Below are 20,178 nucleotides of genomic sequence, written 5' to 3'. Positions count from 1 at the left end.
ATTGGTGGGGCATTTCTGTGCCAATCAAAATGGTCATGGCCCTGGCTGCTACTTTGCCCTAGCATCTAGTTTTAATCATGGGACGAGCGTGGCCCAAATTCCCAGCACAGACCAAGAGAGGATTGCAGGCACAAGGATGTGCTCACTTCAATCTTCATAGTCTAGTTCCGGGAAACCAAACAGTGGCAAGTTGACCTTCAGGAAGACCAACTGCTCAACTGACCAGGGGCTCAGGCGTGAGCGATGCGGGCAGACAATGTCGCCCGCATGGGAAAAGAAGCGCTCACTCCGAATGCTCGCCGGAGGGCACGAGAGTAGCTTCAGGGCCATGGCAGAGAGGGCCGGCCAGACTGCCTCCTTCATGGCCCAGTAGCTAAGCGGACAGGTGGACTCCGGTTCGTAGGGCTCCACAAGGTAATCCCTCACCATCGCAGCAGCCGTGTCCTCTCTCGTGTGACCTCCACTCCCAGAGGGGCCAAGGATCCGCCCCATGAATGCCATCTCAGGATTCGTGGTGGCGGGAGCCGTGAGGGGGACGCTGCCTAGCAGGGGAGGTGGAGGATGAACAGCACTCTAGGTGCTGGCACCCTCCCCTCCCGCAGCTCCTGATGACGTTCCCATCTTGGCTCGCATCTTGCCAACTCGCTTGAAGAGAAGATTCCTCAATCGAATTAACTCGTTGGCCCGCTCAGCGATCTTGCCCTTTATGCGCGGATCACACATGGTCGCCATCGTGTAGATCCTGTCCCGGAGGATAGGCTCAAAGCGCCTCTGCAGTGCACTTTGCAGCCTTCTCACCAGGGTGCACACCGCTGGAAGAATGTCTGCATGTCCTGCAGGTGGCTTCAGAAACGATGCCAACTCCTCATGGACTGCAAGGACCATGGGGATGACAAAAGCCAAGCCCGCCGTGTCAGACGAGAGCAATTCTGTGAAGGTCTTTAAGGGCTTAAGAACGTCCACAGCCTGAGAGATGATCAACCACTCCTCATGATTGACCCGGCTCTCTTGCTGAATGACCCCCCTCTCAGAGATCAGGGCAGTCAGGGCTCTCTCCTTCTCCACCAAGCGTTCAAGCATGACGCAGATGGAGTTCCAGCGAGTGGAGACGTCGCCTAGCAGGCAGTGTTCCGGCAGGCCTACCAGCGCCTGCTTCTTGTGCAGTAGATAGAGGTCCTCCGTACTGCATGAGAAGTGACTTCGTAATGAACCGGCATTTCTCGAGGATATGCGACTCATGAGTCGCAGTGTCCAAATTGGGATCCTTTGCAGAACCCAACCCCAGCGCATCCTTAACCACGAAGTGGGTAAAGTGAGCCGCACAGGGAATGCGCTTCAGTTGCTCTGCCGCTACCCTAATGTTTGAGCCGCCATCGGTCACTAGGAAGCCCTTGGTGACACCCCTGCCTACCCACTTGTCGAACTGACTATTGATGGCGACCCGAATGTTGTCCGCCCTGTGCGACCCATCGAGTCTCCCGATGTGAAGCAGAGCCTTGTGGTAGCCGGCATGGCGGCCCTGACCATGCCTGTTAATAGGTTGCCCTCCCCCACTCAAAACCTCGCTCGGTTGCCACCAGTGCGCAGTAACTGAGATGTACGAGTTATGTGCCTTACAGGAGGTCCATATGTTGGACGTGAATTGTACATATCTCCCACAATCGTGGGACAAGTGTGCCTTCACGTGGACCCTGGCAGCCCTGAACAATGAGGGCATCACGGTCCTGCTCATCGTGGTGCGAGCAGGGGGCGTGTACCAGGGAAAGGCATACTGGAGCACCCTGTGGAAACCGATGTCTTCAACTGCGGAGTAGGGGCGCTCATCTGTGGCAATCATCTCAGCAAGAAGGCGAGTGACCTACCTGCTGGCCTGTTGCTTCCCACCCCTAGGCACTCTAGTGCCGACGTCGCCAAACATCTTCATCAGAGATGTTTGGCGTCCCTGCCCTGTCCCTACCTTGGAACGTGCAAGGGGAGCACTGTAGGTGGTCGGACGACTCACCTCCTGGCTGGCTGGTGGTGGCCGCCTGGGCACCCCAGCAGCAGCCTGTCTCTCCTCCTGAAGAAGCACCACCTGGTGGTGCTTTTTCAGATGGTTCCAAAGCACAGAGGTCAAGAGATGGGTGATGTCCTTCCCTCGGCTTACCTGGGCCCTACACAGCTGGCACTGCGCAAAACGGGGATTCTCTGAGACGACCTGGAAGTGGTTCCAGACTCCAGAGGTGAAGGAACACCCACGCCGACCAGCAGCCATCGGCTTCCCCAGAGCCTCCTCCTGTGAGGGGCTCGGACCAGACACATCGTGTCCTGAGGGGGCAGGAAGAGAAAACTGGGCAGGGGGAAGGGATTGAGATGGCAGGTGCTTGGGGCACACCACCTCCATCTCTTCCTCTTCCTCCTGTCCCAGCCTCCTCCCCCCCGACAGGAGGCCTGCTGAGGCCTTGAGGCACCAGAGGAGTGGGCAGGTCACCCAGCTCCTCCTCCAGTTCCTCTTAGAGCCCTCTTAGTCCTTGGAGTGAGCCTTGAGAACAGAGTGTCCCCAAAGCTCAACCCCATGGACTGCCCTTGCTGCCCCTCCTCCTGCTGCTGAGTCCCAATGGCTGGAGGAGGAACTGCCTTAGCAGCAGACCCCTGCCCAGTGCCAGCATCTACAGGCACCTCTGCTGGGACCACCCCAGAAGCATCCTTAAAGATGGCGAAGAGAGACACACGCCGTATCTTCACGCTGGCACCACCCTGGCCAGAGGATGCTCAGTTGTGGCCCTGTGCTTAGGTGTGGGGAGAGCCGCAGCTTTCCCCTCCCCCCTCCCCTCCGCCCCTCTAGTCTTCTCCTTTGCCATATCCTTAGGGCCCCTCTGCGTTTCCTTCCTGCCGCTCATGGTACCCCTGGCCAAACTCAGGCTAACTTGTTGTGGGGAGGGTATTAGGCACCTAACTTACCTGCAGTATCACCTGACCCTAAAATAACCTCACACACCTTTTTATAAACCCTCCCACCAAGAAACTTTTTCTCTTTCAGTAGACCGTAACCTAGCCTTGCTTCACTTTTTTTCTGGGTTTGTTTTTTTATTACTAATGAATTTCTACACTGGCCCTGACTATGGTTTACAGACTGTCCTTGAGATGGCTTGTTCAAACCTTTTTAAAAGTTTTTGGGGTTTGAACTACTCCTATCTAAATTCTACTGGAACCACCTGTTTCCCTTGTGGAATCAGGAAAAGCTCCCTAATTGAAAAACAATCTAAAGGGGGGGGGAGTGCCTGGCTTCACCAAAGGTCAGTCAGAGCACAAACAGCACAGCTAAGCTCACTACTTTCCAAGCCAAAAAACCCCACAGACCTTAAAAACCTTAACAAGAACCAAAGGCACGCCTACAAAGAAAGACCTAGGTCCCAAGCAGAACCCCCCCCCAAAAAAAACCCAAGAAAGACCAAGCCAAAAAACCCCCACAGACAGACCTTAAAAAAAACCTTAATTGCAAAAAGGAGACCCAACAAGAAGAACCAAAGGAACATCAACAAAGAAAGACCTAGGCCCCAAGCAGAACCCCCTCCCCCAAAAAAGATCTCCAGAAGCCCTGAACACAAAACTTAACCAAAATAAACTGTGAAAAGACAAGGAAGCAACAGAGAAGAACTACAACAAAACTGAGTCAAACTCAACCAAAAACAAAAGCAGACCAAATAGAAATAATAAATAGTCACAATGCAAAAACAAAATGGAGGAAGAAGAAACTAGAAGTCAGAGAAAACCCCCAAACAACAAGGCAAGCCTAAACAAAATGAAGCACACAGTTAAAAACAATTTTAAATTGCAAAAAAAGGAACACTAGAAGAGGAACCCTCCCTCCCCAAATAAAACCCAGAAAGAGGCCTGAGGCCCTCGGGCCTAGGCCTACCCACACCAACCCTCACCAACCCCAGGCCCAAACCACTAAAACAAAGATGATTTTTTTTAAAGAAGTGCCCTAATATTTTTCAAACCAGGCCAGGAAAAGGGGTTCAGGAGCAGCAGCACTGCAGCAGGAGCAGCAGAAATTGCCAACCAGTCCAAGGCTAGCCAATCCCTCTCTCTTTTCACCAACAGTCAGCAGCAGGCCAGGAACCAGGAACAGTAATGGAGTCAGCCAGGGAGACTGGCTCCTTTTATGCTCTCTGACCATACACAGAAGATTTCAAAAAGGAACACCTTCTGTGACTGGCCAGAGAGCAGATGCCAAAACCCTATTGGCCACTAGTGCTCCTTCCCTGGGGAAAGAGCAAGCTAGTGGCAGCAACAGCCCTGCAAAAAAGTTCCAAAGTTTTGCAAACTGCAATACATTTGCAGTGATTGGCTGTCTAGTTCCCTCTCCCCCCCCCCCTCCTGAAAACAGCAGCAAAAGGCAGGAAAGAGGGGGAAACGGTGGGAAAACGGGGTTTCCTTGCCGCACTTTAAAGTTTAAAGCCGCCGAATGCCGTTTTTTTGCAATGCCGAAAAGCCAAGAAAGAAACCCGAATTTTTTCAGGTTTTTTTTCGCATATCCAAAAAAACTTGAATTGAATTTTGAAACTTGAATTTTTTGGATATCCGAAAAAACTTGAAATGGCCATTTCGGGAACCCGAAAGCCGAAAAACCCCGAAAACCTCGGGCCTAGGCCTACCCACACCAACCCTCCGGGTTTTTTTTCGGTTCGGGATTCCGAAATGCACACCCCTATTATACATATCAGTGCTGTATTAATATGTACTTCTTCACCCAAAGAGTGATTAACACATGGAATGCACTGCGACAGGAGGTGGTAGCGGCTACAAGCATGGACGGCTTCAAGAGGGAATTAGATAAACATATGGAGCAGAGGTCCATCAGTGGCTATAGGAACTCTCAATCTGGGGCAAGTGATGCACTGTATTCTTGGTGCTGGGAGGGGGCAACAGTGGGAGGGCTTCTAGTGTCCTGGCTCCACTGATTGACCTCCTGATGGCACCTGGTATTTTTGGGTACTGTGTGACAAAGTGTTGGACTGAATGGGCCATTGGCCTGATCCAACATTGGCTTCTCTTATGTCCTTATGTATAAGTGATGTACCTGTAACAGTGGGAGGACTAAAACCAACCATTCATAGTGACAATATAACACACCAAAATAAATGAAAAAGGGCACATTCCTCTGTCCCCGTATTATCACCTTGATCACTAGTGAAATTCCTAATCTCTCAGGCATATAATAAACTAATTTGGTCCTGGGGAAGATCAAGTGCTTTATGAACAGCCAGGGTACAGTGTAATATATTTATTTAATTTATATCTGTTGACTGTTATGTGCTTTTCCAGAGATGTCCAATAAGAATATCTTTAAATGTTTTTATCAGATACAGTTACTTTACATAGCCAAGTAAATATGAAACTGTGACTGTAAATATTTAGAAAATGGTGCATTGTGGATTTGTGTATTTAAATTAGTTTATTCCATCTTTTAGTTCTTACCTTCACTGTCAGTGGGCATCTGTGGAAGTACTGGACAAAGACAGGAGAATTCAGCAAAAAATTAAACGATTTAAGGCAAAGCAGGGCCAAAATAAGTTCCTTTCAGAGGTATGTTTTTGTGTGTGTGTGTGGTTACTTTTTCAGTTATGCATTTGCATATTATTTGGAATGTATTGATAGTTACTTATGCTTGTCATTTTGGCTGCCATCAGGCATTGTGTGTACCACTAATAACTGAAAGATCTTCGTCGTGGTCTCTGTGCAGTCCCACACATGGGTTGGGCTCCTGTGCATTACCTCGACTGGAGAAACGTCTAGAGCTTTGCCTCAGAAAGCTTTTGGCAGGCTCTCTCTCCGCCCTGGGAAGCAGGCACGTACTGTGCATGCCTGAAGCGGGGGAGAGAGCCACCTCCCACTGAGTTTTTCATCGACCGCCTGCGTGTTCACACCTCGTTTTAGCGTCGCTCTTCAAAATTGCCTCAGCTGGGTACTTCTCCTTTTTTCTCTCTCCTTATTCCTCTTATTTTTTTATTACGCCTCCTGAAAAACAAATAAAAAAATCTTTTACTATTTTTCCTCACTTTTGTTTCTGTCCACCACCACCCCTTGGCTGGGGAGATATTTGTATGGGATGCACAAAATTCTTTAAGACGTGTCGCCGTTGTCCAGCGAAACTTCCCTCCAACAACAGACACGATCTTTGTTTGTTTTGTCTGGGCGAGTCTCACTGGGTTGACTCCTGTCCCCATTGCACAAACTTTACTTGACAGGACGTAGAAATAGGGCAGCCCGACTTAGAACGTCTCTTCTCGAGGAAGCTTTGCATCCCAGTCTTCTGTTCCACGAAAACACTCCGACAGTGGGAAATCCTTAAAGTATAAGTCTAAAAAGCACGAAGACAAACAGTCAGCTAAGCCGAAATCGAAGCCCTCGACATCGACTTCGGCTCCGAAGCTCGATCCCGTGGTGATCTCCGATCTTCGACATTGACTCCAGTGGTCTCTTCTGTGGCTCCACCTTCACATAAGCCTAGTCTTCAGCCTCCTCCTCCTCCTCCTAACTTGTCTTCATTGTCAGGGCATATTCCACCTGGTTAGCGTCCCAAGTCGCCTGTCCAGAAGCCTTCTCTCATCGTGCATCTCGGTCTCACTCCCGAGGCTCCCATATGCCTATCCACCCTTTGGATGACAGGGAGCGTTTCATGCAAAGTCGAACCAGGTCGAGGTCCTGCTATACTCACAGACCACACCATTATCATCACTCGTCTTCTCCATCGAGATCAGTGTTCAATTATAGATCCTGGTCTCCAGATGTCCTGCACCGTAGAGCGTATTACCCTCATTCCTACTCCAGGTCTTCTACTCCTCGCTGAGATCGTTATGACCGGTTTGGAAAAACTGACCACTATGGAGGCCGGCCGACTTCGTCCTACTCCAGGCGTTCCCACTCTGTAGCCTCGGTCCATTCCCTGGGGCTCGATCAGCCTCCAGATGTATCGATTTCTGCAGATGCCCCAAAATGTTCTCCATTAGAACTTCAGTATCATCCTCCCATGGGTGATGAAACACCTATCAATGTCTCCCAAACACTTTGATCTCCTTCTCCGGACTCGGTACCTGACCGTTCTGTGTCTGGTGATCTTGATCCTGATATCCTTCCTCTCAAGGACGAGGCCCATTGTTCGGGTTCCATCTCTCCCACGGAAGGCTCGAAAACCTATTTGGAGCTCATTATGCAAATGGATATGGCTCTTCAAGTACAAGGCTCTACGGAAACTCCTTCAGTGACCGATGCCGTCCATAAATTAATCCAAGTGGATTTGCCACCTTCGACAATTCTCCTGTTGCTTCCGGTCCACCTTTCAGTCCTCAAGAAGTCTTGGGACCATCCTGCCTCTGTCACTCCAATATCGAGGTGTTATGATGGCCTTTATAAAGTTCAAGAATCTTCTGGAAAATTCTTGTTTACTCAACCTCCGCCGAACTCGATGATAGTTCATTCCTCTTCTAAGTCCAAACAACCTGTTCGACAGTCCGCTCCTCCTGACCATGGGGGAAGGAAGATTGATGCTATTGCCAAGAAAACTTACTCCATCACTTCCATGAATGTTAGAATCGATAGCTATCTGTCATACCTCTCCGCGTATGCCTTTAATGTTCCCACTGCCATTCATCCAGTTCTTGAATTTGTCCCAGAGGAGCATCACCTCACTCTGTCTGCTGCCTTGTCCGAAATGTGTGCTGTTTCCAAGCCACAGATCAACTCCATTTGTCATGCTGTCACCTGCTCTTCTAAAGTCCTCGCCTCTTCCATCATACTCCGCCATCATGCCTGGCTCCGCAGTACTTCCTTGCAGACAGATGTCAAATTCAAAGTTGAGGATGGCGAAGAACTTTTTCATTCCACCATGGATGAGGCTCTGAAAGCTGTCGATGACAGCAGGAAACAAGCTCGAAACCTTGGAGTTTCTACTTTGACACCGAGGCCTCGATACCATTCCTGGAGGCCTTACTACAATAAATGATTGTATTATTGGGAACCGCTTTTAATATTGTATGCCAATAAAAGGTATTTGAATTGAATTGACTACAATAAATGTCAGCCTTCGCCTGCTACAACCTCGCAGTGGAGAAAGAAATCATATGACTCTCGTCCATCTCAACGGCCACGACAACAAGCCCCCAATTAGCCCCAGCAGCCCAAGCAGTCCGTTTGACCACCTCAAGGGCCTGCCACCGAATCCTTCATTCACCCCTCCCGTTCGGACCCGACTCTTCCCCTTCCTTCCAACTTGGGAAGAAATTACCACCGACTCCTGGGTCCTTACCATTGTATGGGTCAGGTATACCATAGAGTTTGCTTTGCCCCCGACCCTTCCTCACTTTGTCATCATGCTCCTGAATCCATCACTATCTAGAGATAGACACTCTTCTCCACAAGGGGGCCATCGAGATCATCCCAGAGGTGCAACGAACTCTCGGCTTCTACTCCAAGTACTTTCTAGTCCCCAAATGGGACAGCGGATTGCGGCCCATCATAGATCTTCAAGATCTCAACTGGTTTCGAATGGTCACTTTACAGTCCATTCTTCCTCTCCTCCCCAAATCTGGGTGGCTGGCGTCGATAGATCTTCAAGATGCCTATTTTCACGTTACCATTTGCCCTCAACATTGGAAATTCCTATGCTTTGCTGTCAGAGGTGATCGTTACCAAGGTCCTTCCATTTGGCCTTTCTACAGCCCCCAGGGTCTTTACGAAAAGGATGGCCGTTGTTGCTGTCGAGCTGCACTGTCGGGGGATTGTCCTTTACCCCTATATCGATGACCAGTGTTCCCTCTAAGCTGAGTTAGTGTGAGCTAGCTCACAGTTTTTTAGCCTCCGGCTCACACATTTTTGTCTTAGCTCAGGAAGGATGGCTCCAGAGCAAACTAATGTATGCAGAAGCCAAATTGCTCACTCACAACTTTAATGCCAGTAGCTCACAAGTAGAATTTTTGCTCACGACACCACACCTTAGAGGGAACATTGTCGAGGACTGGCTTTTCGTGGCTCCTATGGAGACTCAACTTTTCCATGACGTCCACTCTACTCTGGCCCTGCTCCACACCTTAGGTCTCTGCGTCAACCTGTTGAAGTCTGCACTGCAACCTGTTCAGATTCTTCAGTTCATAGGGGCCCGCCTTGATGCCATCAACGAGACCACCTTCCTGACGGATTCTAGGGCTTCGGATATAATCACACTGGTGTCCACCTTCACCACATGTCCCCAGCAATCCGCTCGGTTGGTCATGAGGCTCCTCGGCTACTTTGCATTCACTATCTTTGTCATACAGAACGCCAGGCTCAGAATGTGCCCCCTTCAACTCTGGTTCCTTCGTGATTTCGATCCTCAGTCGAGTTCGTGGCACGTGAAGCTTTCGATCCCGATGCATATCCTCACCTCCCTGTCGTGGTGGTCTCTTCCGCAACATCTCCTCGCCGGTATGCCCTTTTGACATCCGACTCCAGAGATTTCCTTAACCACCGATGCATCCCTTTGGGGTTGGGGAGCCCAATGTGGGATGCTATCTGCCAAGGGAACTTGGTCCCCTCGAGAGACCTCTCTCCACATCAATCTCCTGGAGTTTTGAGCGGTACATCTCGCCTTAAGGTCCTTCCTCCTGATCATACAAGGCAAGGTTGTCCGTGTTGCCTCCGACAACATCACGGCTGTTTTTTACATCAACAAGCAGAACTGAATGGTCCCTCCATCTCCGATATCTATGACCAATCTTCCTCAAGTTTGGCCACCTGACTGTTGATGGCTTTGCCACCTTGCAGACTGCCCACTGTTGCCTGTTCTTCACCCATGGTCCGCTGACCGCCCAGTCTCTGGGAGATCCATTCTTTCACAAATAGACAGGGACCCTATTTTATTTCTTCCCCCCATTTCCTCTCATCTCCAGGGTGCTTCAAAAGATTGTGGCCAATGCCACCTCCTGCATCCTCATCACTCCTTGGTGATGCCAAGTGTGGTTCCCACACCTCCTCCGGTCCTCCAATGGATGGTTCCATCGTCTCCCTCGTGTGCCAGATCTTCTGTCCAGGGATTGAGGCCGGATCCTCCACCACAACCCGGCCTTCTTCAGGCTGATGGCATGAAAGATCCTACAGTTGACTTCCCACCTGAAGTGTCAAATGTGTTGCTTAATGCAAGGAAACCGACTACCCACAATACCTATCATCTGAAGTGGCGCAGGTTCCAATCTCACGCCTTGCAAAACTCCTTCGATCCGACCCACACTTCTCTATGGGAGATTTTCTCCTACATTGTGTCCTTGAAGGAATCAGGCCTTGCATACTCTTCTCTAAGAGTCCACCAGGTTGCCATTTTGGCATATCACCCCTTAATACAGGGTTCTACTGTCTTTTCACACTGCCTGACAAAGTCTTTCCTTAAAGGGCTCCTTTGTCTCTGCCTGCCTCGAAAGCCGCTCGTGCCCTCCTGGAGTTTGTCTCTAGTTTTGATGCAACTTGTGGCTAAGCCCTATGAGCCGATGGCTTCCATGGATCTTCGCCTCCTCTTGTGGAAGACGGCGTTTTTAATTGCTATTACTACGGCTCGCTGGGTAGGGGAACTTTCTGCCTTGCGTGCAGATCCCCCATATACAATTTTCCACAAGGAAAAGGTAGTTCTCCGGCCAGATCCCTCTTTTCTCCCTAAAGTCGTTTCTGCCTTTCATCTCAGTCTTCTGTTTTAACCACATTCTCTCCGAACCCGGCTGACGCACCTCAGAGAGCCTTGCATTGCCTTGATGTCCGGAGGGTGCTCTCCTTTTATCTCCATTGAACAAAGCCTTTTCGAAAGTCTCCGAGGCTTTTTGTCACCTATGGCTCTCCGTCCAAGGGTGGACCAGTCTCTTCTCAAAGACTGTCAAAATGGGTTGCCTCCACCATAGCCCTTTGCTATGAGTTGGCAAACCAACCCGCACCCATTTCTATCTCTGCTCACTCGACAAGAGCAGTTTCGACTTCTACAGCCTTCCTCACCGGTATCCCATTGTAAGACGTCTGTGCTATGGCTACGTGGTCTTTGATATCAACCTTTGTGTCCCACTATGCACTCGACGTTCAAGCTCGACGGGATGCTGCATTTGGCCAGACAGTGCTCCAGTCTCTCTTCGCCTGATGTGTCTGCTTCTTCAGGTAGGACCTGTATTTTGAAATCGTACTGCTATGTCCTAACCTGTTTATTGTCTCTTCCAGCTGCCAGCTCCCTCCTCCACCTGGTTCAGCTCTTCTAGTCACCCGTGTGTGGGACTGCACAGAGACCATGAAGAAGATAAACAGGTTGCTCACCTGTAACTGATGATCTTCGCGTGGTCATCTGTGCAGTCACACACGCCCACCCAGCCTTCCCCACTGCTGGCATCTCCTCTTCACTTACCTTGAGTTGATGGGACTTTCCTGTAACAGTCGAAGGAACTGAGTGGGAGTCTCTCTCCCCCGCTCCAGGCATGCGCAGTGCGTGCCTGCTCCCCAGGGCCAAAAAAGGTTTCTGAGGCAAGCTCTGGAAGGTTCTCCGATCAAGGTCGTGCACAGGCACCCAACCCTATGTGTGGTACTGCACAGATTACCACTCAAAGATCATCAGTTATAGGTAAGCAACCAACAGCTTTCATTCAAAGTAAAGTTTATTGAGACAATTGATAGTATGCAGATATCATAACCATTTCGTGTTAGAACTAAATAAAAGCATGCGAAGCAAGCAGTTATACTTCAGTCAAAGAGGCCTCCTGATTGACCAGGGCCAATCAGGGGTCAGGTAGAAGCCCAACGAAATAACAGGCCTCGGTTCCCAGAAGAAATACTACACCAGGCACTGAAGGTCAAGCAGAGATAATAGAAACACAGAAGACACAGCAGAACAGAAACTTCACCTCACCCCCATGGCAGCCAGGGCTAGACAGAGGCCTAGCTGACAGACTGAACCCCAGACTCTCAGCATACCAAGCAGATGCTCTGCCACTGAGTCACGGTCCCTCCCCAATTTGTATTTTGTTTAAAGTACCGGAAAATGTTGACTACTTCATTCATTTAGATTTCAGTTCATGTATCTTTGGGGGTTTCTTCTTGTGAAACTCCAATGCAAGTCACATTACAGGCAGCTTCTTATATCACTTTGATAATGTTTGAACTGAAGTTATCACATGGGGAGAGAGAGAGAGAGAGAGCAATTTCCTTCTCTTCCTCTGTGATTTCAGTGCTGGTCAGTTGCTTGGAAAGTGAACATTTGGAAGAGATAACTGCACCTATATCATAGAAACTCTATGAGCCTGAATAGCCCAGCCTGGCCTAGTGGCATCACAGCTGGGGAGCTTAGCTGGGCTGACCCTGCTTCGTACTCGGCTGGGAGGCTGCCAAGGAAGCCCAGGGTCGCTCCACAGAGGCAGGCAAGGGCAAACCACCTCTGCTCACCTCTTTGAATCATTGCTGTAAGTCCATTGCAACTTGACAGCGTTTTTTAATTGTTATCATAGAAGCTGCCTGTGGCTGTGGAAGAACTTTTTGGTAACGCCAAGCCCTCAACTGTAGTGGGCCAAGTCTCTTGCAGCAGTGGTGCCAACCTGCTGGTGAAGGGAGTGAGAAAGGGGTTTTCAAGGATCTCTCCTGGGGCAGAAGCTGGAAAACCATTCTGGGGCCTGTCTGGCTGTTAGGATGAGGAGCCCAAAAATGCAGGGCAGTGGAGGCAGGATGTCTTCGATTTCTAAGAGCTCCTGTCTTAGATTTTGCATCTAAAGAGTGTATCAAAGGACCGGTGGTGGAAAAGTGCCATCAAGTGACAGCCAAGTTATGGCCACCCCGTAGGGCTTTCAAGGCAAGAGACGTTCAGAGGTGGTCTTCTACCTGCCTCTGCGTAGCAACCCTGGACTTCCTTGGTGGTCTCCCATCCAGGTTTGAGCCTCCTTAGCTTCAGAGATCTTCAGAGACCTGATGAGATTGGGCTAGTCTGCGTCAGCTAGGTCAGGGCACTGTACAGGATGAGGCTGTGTCACAAACCCACTCTGGGTTGGTGTGTGTGAACATTTGTTTCTTTGGTGCCACCACCCCAAACTAAATCCAGTCTACCACGTTTACCAGTGGCTGGTGGAACACTAATAAAACCTGTCTCTGAGCATGTAAACAGGGCAGAGTTTCCCAGCCACTTTTGGCCTTCCCTAGAGATGTGAAGGCCCGGGAAAAAACCCAGAAAAATTTGGGGGAAAACAATTTTTTCCCGTTTTTTTCCTGAAGCCTTTTTTCTTTTTTTTCCCCCCGAAAAACTGGAAAAATTGAAAAAAGAAAAGAAAAAAATTGATTATGGAACATTTTATTTTAACATGACGAATAAAATATTTAAAGACAAGGTGTTCAAATATTTTCCAAATCATTTCTAAAAAATACGTATGGTATCAGATTGATCTAATTTCTGTGCACTGAAGATGAGCAAGTCCTAGGTTACAAACTGAACTCTCCGATGCAAGAACAAGATGCAGTTCTTCCTTTAGGAGGTGCTGTTGTCACAAGAAAAGAAAAAGGCTTCAGTTTTGGTTTTGCATGTGGGTGGGTATTCTGTTTGTAATCATTGTTTGGATACACTATATTTTTAATAGGCTAGTTGTGATAATTTCATGCCAAGTAAAAATGTCCGTAGTCATATTTTATGTTCCTAAAGTCACAGAATGACTTTCAATCTGGAAAAGAAAAAAGAAGTGCTAATGTAGCATTTTTTCCAATTTTTCCGAAAATTTCTGTTTTTTCTGGGAAAAAAAACGGGTTTTTTTTTCAAGTTTCAAAATTTCCGGACACTTGTGTAGTGTGTGATGACCCATGGAGGGAGAGAAAAGCACGTGACAGATGCAGACAAGCATGGTCTACGGCCAGTTTGAAGGCCTGGGGAGGGTGGATGACAAGGAAAGGAAAGTTCTCCCACCGCCTCCGCCACCCGCATCGCATCTGCTCAGTACCGTTCAGGGTTGCTTTTCTAGATAGCAAAAGGGGAGCTAGACTATAAGGTCTCATGGAATTTGTCTGGAACCCCTCATCTGAGCTCTGTGACTCATTTGCTAAATTATTGGTGTATATAATAATTTGCATCTGTTCTGATGGGGGAATGGGGTGTGAATGCAGGACACTCCATTTGTTCTTTAGGATCACTTTCAATTGTGGGTGAATGCACTCATTTTTTTTAAGCACAGATGGATCTCGACCTGTTTTGCAGGGCTGAAATTTCAAGACGTGAGGATGTGAAGAGACGATCTTTGTTTCTAAAAGTCCTTTTCAACTCCAAAGAGGTGTCGAGGACCATTTCCCGGCAAATAAGCTTGGACTTCAGGATTCACTTTGGACAGATTTTCAACTTGCAAATATTCAACTGGCCAGAGAGTTTGAAATTGCAGGTAGGTTGTGTTTCTTTTTTTACTGGCACGACCAAACATCATCAGGCTGTGAGCAGGCCCACCACAGGGGTTTGATTTCTCTGTGGGACACTCAAGCTCACTGTGACCCTCGGAGATGTTAGCCGCTCTTCGCCTGTCTGGAACATGCTTGTGTTACTGGAATCCAGATCGGCTTTCCATCTTCCTCCTTTGTCCGATGCTACAGTGTAGGACCTCTATCACATCATATCAGCTATTATGATCCCCAAACAAGTGGCATTCAGGCATGTGCAGCCTTTCCATATGGAGGTCACATTCCAGCCTTTGACCACCCCCTCCTTCTCCACGACTCCCTCTAACCTCCCCTAAGAGTCTAAGAAACTCACTGTGGTAACCATCAGGACACATTTCGCTCTGTGTGTGTGTGTGTGTGTGTGTATGCAGTGAACAAAAATATCAACTAAAGTATGACACGTAAGATACAGTTTCCAGGGCGAGATCTTGGTTTCCAAAATACAGCCGAGAGCAAGGGCAGGGGCAGCCATTTGGGAGGGTTGGCTTGCGGCCCAGTTTCAGAGGCTTCGCAACCCCACTTTAGGGTCCTGACCCACAGGTTGGGAAACACCGCTGTATGTGGGACAGGCCCCTGGGCCACCCAGAGGGGGAGTTCTGGTTCTCTCACAGATAGTGAACCTGTACCTGGACTGCAACACTTTAAACTTCATGCGGGACTTAAAGGATGGAACGCTTCTCCATGCAAAGGCATCTGTCCCTGCACGGGAAATCAACATGACAGGCTACAGCGTGAACCTTTCCCCCCTAACATCTTGTTTTCCCTGTGGAGGGGATATGAGATGTAGGAGGATTCAGAATGTGAAACCTCTGCTTGCTGTCTGAAGCGACACTGTCCAGACATGGATGATAACACTTGGGCCTGAGCAATTGAGTAGCACCATAAAGAAAAAGAAGAGATTGGATTTATACCCCATGGCCCTTCACTACCCAAGGGAGTCTCAGAGCGGCTTACAAACTCCTTTCCCTCCCCCTCCCCACAACAGACACCCTGGGAGGTCGGTGGGGCTGAGAGAGCTCTGACAGAAACTGCTCTTTCAGGAACAGCTGTGCCGGAACTATGGCTTGCCCAGCAGGTGCAAGTGGAGGAGTGGGGGAATCAAACCCGGTTCTCCCAGATTAGAGTCTGCACACTTAACCACTACACCAAACTGGCTCTAAAGTGTTTGCAACAGGACATAAACAGCCGCAGAGGCTCTTTGTATTACCTCTCTGTGTACTTGTATGGCTCTGAACATGGGTTAAAGACTAGGTGCTCTGTGGTGGTTGGAGCCCACCTTACCAAGAAAGTTTTTCATACCCTCATATGTGTGCTTTTTGTGCTCTGGTTGAAAGAAAAGCTCAAACTGCTTGTTGCTGATTTTCTTTTAAGGGAGGCCCCAACAAGGTGAGGCTGTCCTCTGCTTTTATGTCTGGAGCCCACGAGCCAAATGCTTCAGTTCTCCAGTAGTTGGGTTCTGAACGGACGGTGGATTGTCCCTCTGCCTCCTAGAGACCTTCCAGCTTAGAGGTAGAGTGCCGTCTCTGCCCAACACTCTGCTGGCTATTGGAACTCTGTATGCAAGAGGATCTGGAGGGGAAAGGGAATTCTCTCACTTGGGTACATTTGGCATTAGGGGCCCCCTCCACATTGGCTAGATGCTGAGTCTCTTTGGCCCTTGCTGGTCTCCTGTGGGACCTCACGTCTTCTCACTCTTGCCTGGGCTCGGAGCTGTAGCAAGTAAACCTTTTTCTTTTTCTTTTAGTTAATCTGTTCACAGTAAGTTAAATGCACTGACATGGATTTGTCACGTACGCTGTGCTTCTGTTTTTGTCAGTACTCTTGTTACCATTGGAGTCAGATGCCTTCTTGCAGTTGTGGCTTTTGCTAATGCAGTCCGATCCAGGAACACGCCAGTTTTCCTTGCTGTATTAAGCAAAATAAGTAAGAAATGTTATGTAAATTCACTCTGAGGTTTTTAACGCCCTGCAGTGTCTGGAATGATGCTTTTACTCCTCGCCACAGATATATGAAATGGTTGGTCATGGCGGCGTGAACTTGTTGGCCGAAGTGTTTGTACCAATCCCTGAGACAACAGTTCTGACTGGGGGAGCGCCTGTAGAAGAAATAGAGTTCAGCAGTGACCAGCGCATGACGTTGGACCACGAAGGCGTGGGGAGTGGTATGGACCTTGCTCTGTTTCTTACTTTGTGAGCTTGTTCTGTTCCTTGGTTTGGAGCAATTGGGATTGTTCATTACAAGTCGACCGTTTCCATTCAGCTTTAAATTGCTCTTCTCCACACCTCGACTTAGCTGGGCTCACTCTCAACCTGAGCGTCATTAACTGCTGTTTTCAACCATCACCAACATTCTGTCAGCTTCCCTTGGCTGCTCTTAAGGAGAGGCAGAACCTAACCTATCCATCAGGGGGAAATACTCATAGACAGGGGAAGGGGGTGGGTCCAGGCATTTAGAACCTCCTAATATAGGTGTAGGAAGGTCTCAGGTGACGGTCTGGATAGAATGAAGAGGGGAGATGTATACTCAGATGGCCGCTCACTCTGGATAGCAACTGAACAAAGTTTGAGTCCAGTGGTACCTTGAAGACCAACAAAGTTGATTTGGGGAGGGGGTTTGTATTTTTCATATGTGCTTGTGTGTGTGCGTGTGAATGTGAATGTGTGTGTGCACCTGGAAGTCATGGTGACCTCTGAAGATTGACCCCTACTGACCCCTTCATTTGGCATTGTGCTGTCAAATAGGCAGGGCTGGCTCTTCCACTAGACCAACTAGGGCTACGGCCTAGGGCGCAGAGCTCCTAGGGGCGCAGCAAGGCCCCTGCTGCCGTCGCCCGCCCCCAGCATGGCTTTCTGGGCACCCACTCCACAGCGCACCCCTTCCCACCAGCTTGCTTCGCCTCATGCCCCCAGAGGGAGAGAGGGATGTGCGCCCGAGGGGGGGGGGAGACAGACAGACAGTGAAGCCGTCGCTGCCCGAGCTGGCGGGGCCACTCGTAAACCAAAGATGCCCTTAACCCTGTGGCGCCCGGCTGGAGTGCGGCTGCCTCCCCACCGGCCAGAAGACACCCCCCCACACACTGCCACCACCACTGCCACTTCTCTCCCCCTCTGGCCACGGTCCCTGCCCAGGCCTCCCGGGGATTCCACCGCTCCACCCTGCAGAAGAGAGGGCAGAGCGGCCACGCCTTGCTGGCCCGGGGCAGGCCTCTCCATACAGGGCTGCTCCAGCAATCCGGAGGGGAGATGGGCTGGCCACGTGGCTCCGACCGGGAGCCGGTGGGGGGGGGGGGGGGGGAGATGCGGATCGATTTATTGGGTGGAGGGGGAGGAGGCTGGAGGCACATTCTAGAAACTTTGTCACCACGCCGTCTCTTGAGCGGCTGGTGCGGTGGAATGTTGAGGAGGAGATGAGGAGGGACATCTGGAGCAGCCCAGGAAGGCCGGCCCCTCCATCCCAGGCCGCCGCCCCCCCCGGCACACCTGAGCTGGGCCCCAAAGGCGCAACCCACCACCACCACCCAGTTTCCAGGCAATTCCACAAAGGAGGCCAACAACTGGGGCCGTGCAGTCAGTGAACTGCCCACCTGAGGAACCCACCGGGGAGTGCGCCCAGGACGGTCAACCCGCCAAGGCTCTGGCTCGCTGCAGGCCCCACAGTGTTGCCTTGTCTCCTTCGGCCCACGGCTGGCCCACTGGCTGGCTTCGCGGAGGACACCCGGGGAGTCCGAACCCTCAGGAGGGTTTGCCGCAGGCATCCGGGGCTCCGGATCGGCGCCTTTCAAGCTGCCTTCGGATCTAAGGCGGCGCGCGCACGGGGGGGTCACCTTTAAGAACTTTTGTTATTTTTCCCTCTCCTCTTGGGAGAATTCTTAAAAAAATATTTTCTGTTAATATTTTCTTTGCTGGGAAAGAAAGAGAGAGAGAAAGGGAGAGAGAGATAGTGAGAGTGAGCAAGAAAGAAAGAAAGAGAAAATCTCTCTTTCTGCTGAGGGGTTTGTGTGACCGGGGGGGGCCGTTTTCGCTCTGGGATTTCTCTCCACACTGCCTCTCTCTGGTCTCATCTCCCCTGTCAGGATCAGAGCGATTCATGGAGGAAAGCCTTCCTTCTCTCCAGGCCCTGCCTGGAGGTTGGCAGCCCTGTAATTGGTGGGCGCACCGGGGGGGGGAGCAGAAGGTAGCCTTGCCTAGTGTACAAAAAAAACCCTGAATCCGGCCCTGCAGATAGGAAACAGAAATGTCATTCTGCTGTGTTTCTGAGGGTTTGACTTTCCAGTGTATGAAGGTTGGGAGTATGAGTCGGTAACGAGATGACGCTAACAAGCAAAAAGCACCCTCCCTTGGCTTCCGGTCGTGCCAAGATGGCGAATTAGAGCACTCCCGCGATTCTCCTGGTCAGGAATGCAGTACAGGGTAAGGCACCCCACCGTCTCAGCGCCACTTCTAAAAAGGCCCTAACATATTCCACCACCTTCCAAAACTCTGTACAGATAATAATCTTAGCATCCAAGATGACTAATGCGTAAGAACCCCTGAGCAAAGAAAGGCTTACTTCTGCGTAAGCATGCACAGGATCACACTGTAAACACTAAAGGAGCCGTTCCGAGTTGGTTTACCAGCATAAATCCGTCATCAGCCGATTTCTTCAGCAAGGGGAAAAGTGAGTGAACTAAAAGAAGCAATGCAATCCCAGTATAGACGCACGAGATAACAATTAAACGCCCCGCTTTCCTGATTTTGATTCTAACATGATTTGAACTGAGTGGTTGAGCGGATAACGAGTAGACGAACCCAGAGACTAATTCCGGAAAAAAACCGATTTGATTTAAAGGCTTGAAAAATGGGAAAAGCGCTATTGTTGAACATTCTTGCGGCTAGCTAGAGATAAGAAAAATGAAACTGACGAGAAGTATCGCGGGAAGAAAAGGGACGGTGTACCAACAAATTTCCTCCGACGGCAGACAACCAGTAATACCACTCCTAGAGAGGTTTGGATCAACCGGAAGAAGTCGGAGGAAGACAAGTGAGGGACCGGATGTAAGCGCAAGCGCACAGACGGGTCCCGGAACAGTGAAATCGACCTACTCTTCCCGAAAAAACCACATAGAAGTTGCGCCCGACATTTTGTGGAGGACCCGAAACTAAATTGCTTTTTTAAAGGTTTTAAAACTATCTGAGCTAAACGAAAAGAAGGTGAACAGCCTGTGCGCATGTAAGGTTTTGGACATTATAACCGAAATGTTTTTTTTTAAGTGAAAAAAGTGTAATTCGCCAAAACGGAGACCAGAAGAACAAGAACAGGCTCAGAAGCGTCTGTAGCCGCAGCAGCAAGTCCCAGAGCAGCCTCAACCTCTACACCTAAGATGTCATCAAAGGAAAAGAAGGAGATGCAGGCTGCAATGGAAGCTATGGAAAAGAGAATGACTGAGGCGATTCAGGCGATGGGAACTCAGATAGAACAGCATCTGGAGAAGCAAATGGAGAAGCAAATGCAAATACATTTAAAGCAATTAGAAGAGGCCCAAGAAAAAAACATTACCGCAATAAAAGAGCTAGTAAAGACAGAAATAACATCTATCAAGCAAGAAGTAGAAGGAGCCAACAAGGTCATACAAGATATGGCAACCAAGGTATCAGAAGTAGAAGAGAAAACTCAAGAAGCTGAGAAGAAACATGATTCCTTGACACAGCAATTTAGAAGATCTGAAGCAATGACAGAATTCAGACGAATGCAAACCCATCTGAGATT

The 20,178-nt window shown here is 49.6% G+C and overlaps 1 protein-coding gene across 1 annotated transcript in view; it reads left to right on the top strand.

Moving 5' to 3' along the window:
• Nucleotides 1–14,180: 14,180 nt before the first annotated feature.
• The window catches only part of CC2D2A (coiled-coil and C2 domain containing 2A), a 60,793-nt gene continuing 54,795 nt past the window's right edge, over nucleotides 14,181–20,178 (top strand). The window contains exons 1-2 of the mRNA XM_015412920.1: nucleotides 14,181–14,381; nucleotides 16,438–16,594. Of these exons, the coding sequence (XP_015268406.1) occupies nucleotides 14,181–14,381; nucleotides 16,438–16,594 (358 nt within the window). The remainder of the gene's footprint in view (nucleotides 14,382–16,437; nucleotides 16,595–20,178) is intronic.

This window comes from Gekko japonicus, unplaced genomic scaffold (genome assembly GCF_001447785.1).
Source record: "Gekko japonicus isolate JY-2015 unplaced genomic scaffold, Gekko_japonicus_V1.1 scaffold1608, whole genome shotgun sequence".
Lineage (NCBI taxonomy): Eukaryota > Metazoa > Chordata > Lepidosauria > Squamata > Gekkonidae > Gekko > Gekko japonicus.
This window is presented reverse-complemented; position numbering and strand designations above follow the sequence as displayed.